At 39.6% G+C, this 12,375-nt stretch overlaps 1 protein-coding gene across 1 annotated transcript in view; it reads right to left on the reverse strand.

Annotated features, from left to right (window-relative positions):
• Positions 1-12,375, reverse strand: part of BTBD9 (BTB domain containing 9) — a 268,373-nt gene that overhangs the window by 9,185 nt on the left and 246,813 nt on the right. The window contains exon 10 of the mRNA XM_084828517.1: positions 10,744-10,822. Coding sequence (XP_084684643.1) covers positions 10,744-10,822 — 79 coding nt within the window. The remainder of the gene's footprint in view (positions 1-10,743; positions 10,823-12,375) is intronic.

Below are 12,375 nucleotides of genomic sequence, written 5' to 3' on the forward strand. Positions count from 1 at the left end.
AAAATACTGCAATTATTTGTACTTTTGATTTTTTTTTTCAAAGCAACAGCTGTTGCCATTTTTCAGCTGCCATGATTAGCAAAACAATTTGAGAAAACTGAATTTCAGTAAGTTGATCAATTATTTCACATGTATTACTTTCCTGGGAAGGCCATGCAATTAAACGAGTAGGTCCCGACATCAGGACCCAAATCTGTGTGGCTATGTGATGTCATAGCATCATTACACTCACTATTATTTATATTATTAGTTATTACAAAAATTTAGATCCCACCTTTCCAACAGAACACTGCTCAATGTGGTTAATAATAACAATCAAAATACACACTGAAACATTAAAAATACACCATAAAATATGTACACACCGAAGAAATAAAAAGCACTAAAAACAAAGACAGCACAATCAGCAGAAAACATCCAATTAAAATCACATAACTGATAGGCTAATGCCAGCTGAATAAGAAAGGTTTTCACCTCCCAGATGAATGTCATAAAAGAGGGAGAAGGTGGACCTCTCGAAGGGGGGAATTCCAAAGTCTGGGTGTAGCCAATGGAATTGAAGACTTGGTGGGATGAGACTCATGGCTGGAATATAGCAATAACTTGTTCAAAAGGAATAGACCCAACAGAAAAGGAGGAGCATAGTATGTAAAGAATGTATACACCTGCATGGAAATCCATGTTTCTGAGAATCGAAGCAGTGTTGAAAGCATCTGGGTAAAGCTAGAAGGAGTGAAAAGCAAGAGTGATATTGTTATGACAGTATACTACAGACTGCCCAAACAGCCAAAAGAAATGGATGGGTCTCTTCTGGTACAGGTGACAAAGCTTTCACAGAGGGAATTATCTATAGTAATGGGGTAGATTCCAACTATCCTGATATCTGTTGGAAGTGTGCTGGGAATGTAACATCCAATACTTTTTTTACTTGCCTTTCTGCCAACTTCATCTCTCAGAAGGTAGAAGAAGGAACAAGGGGATTATGCTGCCTTAGACTTAATCCTGACCAACAGGGAAGAACTGGTTGATGAAAGTGGAAGGAACCTTGTGAGGGAAACTGACCACATCATCTTAGAATTTGTGATAGAAAGGGCTATGAAAACTGAGCTTAGTTGGACATGTACACTGTACTTTAGGAAAGCCAATTCCAAAAATCTCAGACATTAGTTCGGTAGGATCCCATGACTAGAAATGCTGAAAGAAAAAAGAGTTCAAAGGGAATGGGGGATCCTGAAAACCAAAGGCACAACTGCAACTTTTCCCATGAGAAGAGACATGTATAGGAGGTGGAAGGAGGGACAAATAACTGAACCTGTTAGGATGGTGTTAGGAAGGCTAAGGCTCAGAATGAGCCCAGGCTTGTAAGGGATAATAAAACAACAAAAGGGACTTCTTTGACTATGTTAGCAGCAAGATGACGATCAAGGAAGGGTTGGGTCTGCTGCTTAGGGAAGATGCAAATTATTAACAGGTAACAGAGAGAACTACTCAACACCTGTTTTGCCCCAGTCTTCTCCCATAAAGGAAGTTGTGTTCAACCTGGGTAAAGTAGAACAAATGATATAAGGAGGGACTTGCTGTCCAAGGTAGGTAAGGAGATGATTAAGGGAACACTTATTTACTTTAAATGAGTTCAAGTCTCCAGGAATAGATGAATTTCATCCTTTGGTGCTGAAGGAGCTTGCAGGTGTTATTTCAGATCTGCTGCCTCTGATCTTTGAGAATCCCTGGAGAATAGGTGAGGCACCAGAAGACTGTAGATGGGCAAATGTTGTTCCCATCCTCAAAAAGGGGGAGAAGGTAGATCCAGGAAACTACAGGCTAGTCAGCCTGACTTCAATACTAGGCAAAATTCTAGCACAGATGATTAAGCAGTCAGTCTGAGAGCATCTAGAAATAATGCATTGATTTGTTGGAGCTAATATAGGTTTGCCAGGTGTAAGTCATGCCAGACCAACCTTCTCTCCTTTCTTGGTTAAAGTTACTAGTTTAGTGGATCATGGGAATGCCATGGCCATAGTATACCTTGATTTCAGCAAAGCATTTAACAATATTTCCCATGATATCCTTGTTGACAAGATGGTAAAATGTGGCCTGGAAGATACTACCATTAGGTGGATCCACAGCTGGCTGAACAATTGTACCCATTACTATCTCAGTGTCAACTTGGAGGGAAGTCTTGAGTGGAGTGCAGCAGGGCTCTGTCCTAGGCTCTGTGCTTTTCAATATTTTTTATAAATACCTCGATGAAGGTATAAAGGTGTTCTTTTAAATCAAATCTGCAGATGACCCAAAGCTAGGAGGGTTAACCAACAACACAGAAGACAGAATCAAGATTTAAAAGGATCTTGACAGGTTGAAACACCGGGCTGAACCTAACAAGATGAAAATCAACTGAGGTAACTGTAAAGGCTTGCATTTATGTAGAAAAACAAATCAAAGGCACACGTATAGGATGGAGGCAGCCTGCTTTGGCAGCAGTACATCTGAAATGAACCTAGGTGTCTTAGTGGTTCATAAACTGAATATGAGCCAGCAGTGTGATATGGCTGCTAAAAAAAACTAATGCAATTTTAGGCTGTATTAACAGAAGCTCAGTGTCCAGATCATGGGAAGTAATGGTTCTGTTCTATTCTGTGTACGTCAGGCCACATTTGGAGTACTGTGTCGTTCTGGACACATTTTCGGAAGAACACTGACAAACTGGAGCGCATCCAGAGAAAAGCAACCAGGATGATGAGGCATCTGGAAACCAAGTGCTATGAGAATGCTTGAAAGAGCTGGGTACGTTTAGCCTGGAGAAGAGAGGATGAAGGGGAGACAAGATAACAATCCCCAAATACCTGAAAGGCTGTTATGGAGAAGATGGAGCAGAGTTGCTCTCTGTTGCTCCAGGGGCAGGACTAGAACCAGCACTTGGAAGTTTCAAGGAAGGAGTTTTTGGCTAAACATCAGGAGATACTTCCTAAGTGAGAGTTGTTCAGTACTGTCATAGACTACCTTGGGAGATGGTGGGTTCTCTTTCACTGGAGGGTATATAAACAGAGGCTGTATGGCTATTTGTCAGGGATACTGTAGTTGCATCCTGCATTGCAGATCCTGAACTAAGCAGGGGACTAGAAATCTAGTCACTAGGTGATCTCCAACCTTTCGTTCAATGCTTTCACTCTATACCCTCTCTCATGTCCCCATCAATTGCACCTCTGACATCAGCAGGTCACATAGGACAGCATCACCTGCAGGTACCTTGATTGTAAGCCATTTAGGTTATTATAGGACAGTGCCCTAAATGTGTATTGACCTTTGTGAACCACCCAGAGAATTCTGGCCATTGGACAATATAGAAATGAAACAAATGAAATTGAAATGAAGAATGAGCACTATGAATTGGGTTCTGCAATGGATTGGGAGCCACTGCCCTTGTTGAAACAAGGAAGTCACATGTTACCTATAATCTACTCCAGTCAGCAGTCTGGCAGCAGCATTATGGACCACCTGCAATTTCTGAACACAATTTCTTCAGTCCCACATAAAGTGCATTGAAACAGTCCAAACAAAAAGTAAGAAAATCAGAACATAAGAAGAGCCAGTCAGTCTGACTGATCAATACCTAGTCTGACTGATGTCAGTCAGTCTGACATCAATACCTAGGAAAATTCTGGAGTAGATTATAAAGCGATCAATATGTAAGCACCTTGAAAACAATGCAGTGATTACTTGAAGCCAACATGGACTTGTCAAGAACAAATCCTGCTAGACTAATCTGATCTCATTTTTGGATCAGGTAACCTCCCTTGCGGACTGTGGGAATGCTGTGGACATAATATACCTCGACTTCAGCAAAGCTTTCGACAAAGTGCCCCATGATATCCTGTTGAGCAAACTAGCTCAAAGTGGGCTAGATGAAACAACGATCCGGTGGATCCACAGCTGGCTACAGAATTGGACTCAAAGAGTGCTTATCAATGGGAACTTCTCAAATTGGGGAGAGGTAACGAGTGGGGTACCACAGGCCTCAGTCCTGGGCCCAGTGCTCTTCAACATTTTTATAATGACTTGGATGAGGAGGTGCAAGGAATGCTTATCAAATCTGCAGATGACACAAAATTGGGTGGGATAGCTAATACCCTGGAAGGCAGAAACAAAATTCAAAGTGATCTTGATAGGCTGGAGCACTGGGCAGAAAAAAACAGATTGAAATTTAATAGGGATAAATGCCAAGTTCTGCACCTAGGAAAAAGAACCAAATGTACAGTTACAAGATGGGCGATACTTGGCTCAACAATACTATAACCGAGAAGGATCTTGGAATTGTTGTAGATCGCAAGCTGAATCTGAGCCAACAATGTGATTTGGCTGCAAAAAAAGGCAAATGCTATTTTGGGCTGCATTCATAGAAGCATCGCTTCCAAATCCCGGGAAGTACTAGTTCCCTTCTACTCAGCACTGGTTAGGCCTCATCTTGAGTACTGTGTCCAGTACTGGCACCACACTTTAAGAAGGATGCAGACAAACTGGAGAGGGTTCAGAGGAGGGCAACGAAAATGGTCAGGGGACTGGAAACAAAGCCCTATGAGGAGAGACTGAAAGAACTGGGCATGTTTAGCCTTGAGAAGAGATGACTGAAGGGAGATATGATAGCGCTCTTCAAGTCCTTGAAAGGTTGTCACAGAGGGGAAGGCCAGGATCTCTTCTCAATCATCCCAGAATGCTGTACATGGAATAATGGGCTCAAGTTACAGGAAGCCAGATTCTGGCTGAACATCAGGAAAAACTTCCTGACTGTTAGAGCAATACAACAATGGAACCAATTACCTACGGAGGTAGTGGGCTCTCCCACACTGGAGGCATTCAAGATGAGGCTGGACAGCCATCTGTCAGGAATGCTCTGACTTAGATTCCTGCACTGAGCAGGGGGTTGGACTCGTTGGTCTTATAGGCCCCTTCCAACCCTACTATTCTATGATTCTATGACCTAAGCTCCCTGTCTCCAGAAATGGGAAGCAAAACAAGAATGGAGCAAAGCTAAGGTGAATCTATACTCTGTGCTAAACAGAACCCAAGAGGAAAAGTATAGGTGAGATGCTATCACCAACTGTGACAACACATGAAATGACAAGGATAAAGCACAGCTGATGAACAAAAACATGTCATGAGTAGTTAAGAAAAAATATGAAAAGTACTCTAAAACTACTTAAGGAACTAAAGGCTACTCTATAAGGTAGCAGTAGCTTGAGGAGGATTATGGGATTTTTAGGAGCACCATGAAATATTGCTAAAAACATAATGCATTCCTTATTTCACTATTCACGAAGAAAGATGTGAGGCAGATGGTACATACATTTCCCAAAGGAGACTGATAAAATGCTGAAGGAAATCAAAATCATGCTGAGTAGGTGATCAAGAAATCAAAACAGGCTAGCAAAACTTCACAGTCCCATTAGATCAAGCCGAAAATGCCAGAGGAATAGGAAATTATTAGTATTCCACATCTTCAAACTTTTTGGAAAACAGGAAGGCAACACCCTATAATTAAATATGATTCAGGGTTTTTTTTAGCTTTTAAGGGCACAATCCTATGCATGCTTAGATAGGAAAAAGTCCCACAACTCCCAGCATCCCCAGCCAGTATGGCTGGTTGGGGCATGCTGGGAGTTGTAGAACTTTTTCCTGTCTAAACATGCATAGGATTGTGTTGTAAGTACCTTATTCAAAAAGATAGGTTACAACCAGGCTATTATGAAATAGGAAAGAAAAATATAAAGAAATAGAAGTTTGTTAATGGCTAGCAATTAGCACTTCTTCAAATGAAATTGACACTACAAAGTTAATCCACACAGACCACAGGCTGTTTGTGTTGTATGGCAAATCCAATTTTACAAAGGACACAAGGAGCAAATGAAAGGAGCAACATTGCTTCCTTCTCCCTCCCGATACATATTCTTGCAATTTTGAAATCTCCCTATCAAGAAGGGTTCACTCAACCTCTTTACACTTGAGAATAACATTTTCCAAGTAAAAATGTTGTAGAGTTAGTGCACCCTGTCAATGAACTGTATTCTGACACCTGCCATATTCATTAAAGTGAAAAGCAAATTATGCTAATAAAAGTGCAATTAAAACATCAAATAAGCTATGGGTATCTGGGTCAGGATACATTCCAGATGTATAATAAACCAATACAGGGGACTACGTGTAGAATTGTTTGTTTTTATGAAATGTTATCATTTATTAGGGCTGTCAACCAATTAAAGAATGTTTAGTTGGTTAATCATATACCTTTTAGCCAGTTAAATAAGAGAATGTAAATACATTTGTATATTATCAAAATGTCTATTTGGGCCTTCTTGAGATATTGAAGGAAAGCTCTCATTCTTTGTTAAAAACAAAAGCCACCAATATTTGCATTTTAATCCCTACTACAATAACATACCAGAACTAAACCAGCTTCAGAAATAAACAAACGTGCTCTGGATTCAGAGCCCCAGTGATTAAAAAGTACTGTCACCTTAAGTTTGTACATCCACCAGTCAACTCTTTCAGCTTTGTGTAGTACTGTTTAAGATAAAATTTAGTAGAATTCTTCATTATTGTAGCCAACTGCCTAGATCACTTTGCTTTGGGGCATATTTCACCTAGTCTGCACTACAAAATCTTAACACTGTGGAAGGGAGCCTAACAGATACAAGAAAAAGGAAACATGCAAAAGTGCTTCAAGCCCATTTGCTCACAGCTAAGTAGGAATGCAGAGTGATGTATTGAAGAAACAGAGGAAGTTTGCATAGCAGATTTAAATGTGCGTGGAGTAGCCCTTTCCAGATAGTGTTATTTCAGACTATAGGCAGTGGACCATACGTTTGAATACAATCTCAATCTAAAAAAGCACTGCAGATGGAAAGCGAGCATGTCAGAAATAAGAATTTTTGCCTCTCAGTATGATGTATGAAGACAAGCTCAGAGAAGTTACCGCAAGTCAAGAAGGAAAGAACAGGATGGAACGTTTTTCAACGTGCATTCCTAAAACTTTCTGGTGCACTAGAGATGGTGTCAGAGAGCACAGAAAGCTGGGACAGCTGGGAATGAATCTGGTTGCTAGTATTAAGTGTGATGAATGTCTGAATCTTTATTTTAATAGCCTCTAGTTTATCTCATATGTAAAATAAAGATGAAGTCGATTTCTAAGAGGGTAGGAAACAGAGGACTCTTTGCTGTGCAGCTGATACTTTAAAATATTCCATTAACTCTAGTGACTCTAACAGCATGAACAGCCTGTTGTTTGCAGACCCTGGACATTAGGTGAGGTGAGCATAACTACACCAGCCACAACTTTGGCAAAGAAGGGCAATGAATTAACCCCAGAATAGCTGCACAGCCAGAGCTTGCAATATAACATGCAGAGGATCTCTGAGATGCTTTCAAGTAGCAGCCACATGATAAGGAGTTATCTGTTTCTGACAATAGCTGTATAATTGGCATGATTCTTTTCACCTCAGGATTTAGACTGACTCAGGATCCTGTCCCACCAGATTTAATGACATGACCTTTATTCCCTTGAACTAGCCATACTAGCAATCTGGGAAATATCAAGGCATTTAATTTTATGACCGTGTCTTCTATGCAGAAGGATAGCGAGTATATCTGTAATAGGTAATATTCAAGCCTCTGCTTTGCAAGACCTAACACAAATCAAGTCTGTCAAGTGAAGTACAAGTACTGAAGCTCAAGTTAAGCACAAGCATCTGTAAAGACGCCTTTTTCTTTGCTGGGCCTGGTACCTTTTAAACATTACAGCTACATCATGGCAGCTACTTTTTCCAAAGGTCTATCTCACATCACAGCTGTAAACTTTAAACACCTGACAAGCTAATTATACATGTCCTTAACATGTAATCGTAGCTCCTGATCCAAGCCAGAGACAATGATTTTGTGTTAAAGTCCTGCACAACTGACGCCATTCACTTTGTTGTGGTACTTCAAAAGTTACAGATGCAGGGCAGAGTGAATCCAAAAAGACACTGCTCCCATGGCATAGCCATAACCTTTAAATTGTACCTCTGTGATTTTTATAGAACAGGAGTACTGTGTGCTTTTTGTAAAACAGTTGTATATATTAAAGAAATATAATGCATGAAAAATGTTACAAAGCATTTTGTGTATGTCACTGAAATTTTCAAACGCTGACGATGTCATTGTATCACTCAAAAGGCTATTAGGGTCTAATTTCACCACTAACTAGGGATTATGAGAACACTTTTCCTAGCAGCAGGCTATCCTGTAATTGTCTGCTATGCATATTATTGCATATTCACGGAAGCATTTGGTAATGATCACTGCTGGTGACAAGCTGCTGAACTCGAAATGGAACACTATTCTGGTCTACTATGATAATTACCCTGATCCTAATTACTGTAAACTGTAAATATAGAGAGACATTGTCCCTAACCAAATAAATATTTAGTGTGTGTGTGGGTGGGTGGGGGTGGGGGGACAAAAGGAAGAAAAATCCCAGAATAAGCATTATATGAAGCTTGTTTGGTACTGAGTAATGTATTAGCAACTCTAACCACCAATTAGGTTCATAAGTTTACTATCTACAATCTGTGAATAGTTAATTCTTTTATCCATGGAAGCAGCATAGGTGCTTGCTGAGAATCAGGCAATGAATGGTTAAATACCAACCCAAACCATCACTGAGTTCAATTTATGGTCTTATTTATAATTTCCCACTGTATGAAATATGTATGCAGGAGCATGTAATATTAGTGGCTTTAGAGACATTAATCTGCCCACATTTAAGATTCTAACAGGTTAAAGTGCTGCCTTGGTTCTCGGGAGGTGGGGGTCTCCATGCACACAGACAGTTTAAACGGATGAATAATTTACCTACTTGCATTTGTGGCTTCTGCTTTAATAGTGCTATTATTTATTTTGTGATATGACATGATTCACTTTTCACAGGATTAAAATATATCAACTCTCTTTCAGTAAAAAGGCCTTCTAATGTGACTGACAGGGGCATAAATATGCTAACTGGCACCAAATCTTGGCTCCAATTTCCAAGGCATAGCTAGTGAAAATTCAGCAACATTACAATATTATTTTTTAATAGTTTTATAAAATCCTTGATATTCAGTCTCTTGAGCCCATGACTTCATTTCAGTCTTTTACTTCTCTCTCTCAGCCTAGGTTCTATACTGATACAGATGCCTGTAGGCTTAGAAGTGAAAAACATGATAGCAAGCATTGTGAATTGTGTTCCCAAAGTTCCTTTCATTATGTGAAATCAAACATTGGCTGCTAGTAACAAATGATATGACAGAGAAAATCCACCTGCTGATAACTCAATCCAAGGGATGCAATCCTGCAAAGATATACATGCCCAATTCGTTTATAAAATTAATAGAACGTATATGAGCAATCAAATGTAAGATTCATTATAAATAAGGGTTTGTACTGTAGCAGTGCCTACATGACATAGGAAAGATTAAAGGATCATGCAAAGCCAAGTATTGTAAATGTGGTTAGAAGACAGGGCACGTCCCAAAGAGAATACAACCCAAACACAGAGGAAAGATTTACTCATTTGTTCATTCCTTGCACTGACTGTAGTTTCAAGTGACTCATGGGAATTACCAATATATTAGTATTGCTACTAAAACTAATTACTAATACATTATCAAAGCCAGTACAATCTAATGGCGAGAGTATTGGACCTTGCCCAGGCTGATCAAGGTTCAAAATCCCACTTTGCAAAAACAACAACAACCCTCATGGGATGACCTCAGCCTATTCTACCTCACAGGGTTGTTGTCATGAAATGGGATAACCTCATCTATACTGCTCTAAGCTCCTGCAGGAAGAGCAGCACACAAACAAGTAAATAAAATAATGTCTTCTGAGAATGAATATGTGCTTTAAAAACGGAGAAGCTTAGCAAGGCAAGAGCAGATTTTGTGGGTATTATCCATATATTTCTGAGTAATTTCCATTTTTAAATGAGCTAGTAAGTTTTTAAAAGCCATCCCTGCCAACCATATTATAAAGCGGGGGAGGGGGGCTCATGTAGCCCATGGGTAGCATGCCGCCCCCTGGCCTCTAGTGCAGCCCCCACCACAGCAGCAAAAAAGTAGTAAAGCAAGTTAAATTTGTCCCTTTTCAGCCTTTGTTGCACTTTGCTGCTGAAATTTGGCAGCAAATAGCTGATTTTATTGCTGCTGCTGCTGCACCACTGAATTTCAGCAGAATGACAAAAGCAAAAGTGTGGCCCCTGGAAGGCAGAAGCGGGGGAAGAGACCCCCAGACTGCCAAAGTTGCCCCCCCTCCAGTAATGACTGATTAGTTAGCTTCTTGGTTTGGTGCATAATAGTACCATTTATACATACTTCCTTCTGGAAGTGAGCATTGCTTGTATGTTCCTTATTTACAGGCCTGTGTTGCAATTCCAGTGTATTAGCATCATCTGACCATTTTTACAAATGTGCATGAAATTCTAACTGTAGCCTCCTCGAGCAACATTCAGTGATGCTCTAGTGAAGGCCATGGTAACACTGTAATGATAAATTTGTACACATGACTGCGAAGAAACATTTCTGGTCACCAATAAGTTCCATATATATTCAGTTAAAGAATATATTCTGTCTTCTTTGCTAGGTTTTCCTAACAAAAGAAAGATGTTTATCTTTGACAACCCAAAATAAGGAACACTGGGTGACATGTTGTATATATTTTCATCTATTAAGTTACCTCATTAGCTGTGTTGTGAGTTCCAACAATTCTGATAAAAGATGCTGCTTGTCTGTCAAAAGTTATTACTTGCCAAGATCTGCAAGAAAAATTGGAGGAAAAAATAAAATTAACAATACTAACAGTACGTTACACCCTTTTTTAATTCAAAAAAAAATATTCTATAGTGACTTAATTATCTTGATATGTTAGCGTGCTTATTTATTTTATTTATTCAATGTTTGGGTCACCTTTCTATTGGAACACTGAAGGAGACAAACAATCGTAATAAATAAAAACATTAAAACAATAAAATACAATAAAAACATTAATACCTTAGAAACAGCAAAAAAATTGAGCAAAACAGAATCACTTTATGCGCCGTGGCATTGGTCTTCAGCTAGCAGGGCTTACAAGTGGGTGGAACTCTAAGCTCAGGTGGGTTGCAGGAATGGCACCACTACCACCATATTCTTTTTGGCGCCGTTTACTTTAAAAAGACAGACAGACAGGAGCTACAAAGGAGGACAAAGAGTTCTGTGTCTCTGCTAATTGTGTAGGTGAAGTGATTTCAGGAGGTGCAGCTTTTCTTACCCCATATAGCAAGCTGCACCTGCTGAAACTCCCCCCTTTGACATAACTGTTAAGGGTACAGGAAGCCTGCTGTCCTCCTCTGCAGCTAGTTATCCTAGAGCAGGAGTAGGCAATGTGCCCCAGATACTTTTCTTTGTGCCTGCCAAAACACCCACCCAATTTTTATTTAAAATTATTTTATTATTTTTTACTGGCAGCTGGGATTGCTTCCAAGTGAAGTGGGGGCCTCTCTAGCTGGTGCCATCTTAATTACCCATGAATGCCTCTGGGCAGGTTACTTGTCCTTTGTGACTAGCCATGCCCATCCATGACACCCACCCATGGCACCCACCCATGGCAGCCTGGTGCCCAGGACAGTTTCTCACATTTCCAAATGTGTCTATGGGCCCAAATGCTTGCCTACCCCTGTCCAGGAGAGAAAGACAGACATACACAGAAAATAATAAATGGGGTCCTATTTTGTGAGCCTCCAGAGACATCTGCTGGCTGCTGGGAGGCAGGATGCTAGACTAGACAGATTTTGATCCGGTTCAGTAAGGCAATGCTCATGTTCTTTTTAACATTTTGAAAGGATGGACTTTTTAAAATATACAAACAGATTAGAGGTTATATTTTGAATGATTTCTTACACCATTAAAAGGGATATGATTACTCCTAATGAATGAGTGATATGTAAGCGATGTAATTCTATCATTCCTTTATTCTCCCCAAACAGGATAGAGAAATAAGTTCTGAATGTCTCCATAGAACTGCAGTCCTTCATTACACTGGATTAATGCTTAATCAGATTAGCATTTTCCCCTTGAAATCAACTTGAACATAAGATTTTAAAAAACACAAATGAGCTTCTAGCAAAATAGATGCTAATATAATTACAGATATGACAAGAAACAACTAATACAATTTGATGAACTTATAGACAAGTTAGAAATTCAGATATCACAAAAGCATTCAGAATAATTTTGTACTATTAATTAGCAAAGAAAACAGAAAGCATCAGAAACAATTACAATGGTAATCGATTACAATTGTTGTATGATTTGAGCTGGAGTATAATTC

The sequence above is a fragment of the Heloderma suspectum genome, chromosome 1 (assembly GCF_057233095.1).
Source record: "Heloderma suspectum isolate Gila_16-S chromosome 1, 16-S_ref, whole genome shotgun sequence".
Lineage (NCBI taxonomy): Eukaryota > Metazoa > Chordata > Lepidosauria > Squamata > Helodermatidae > Heloderma > Heloderma suspectum.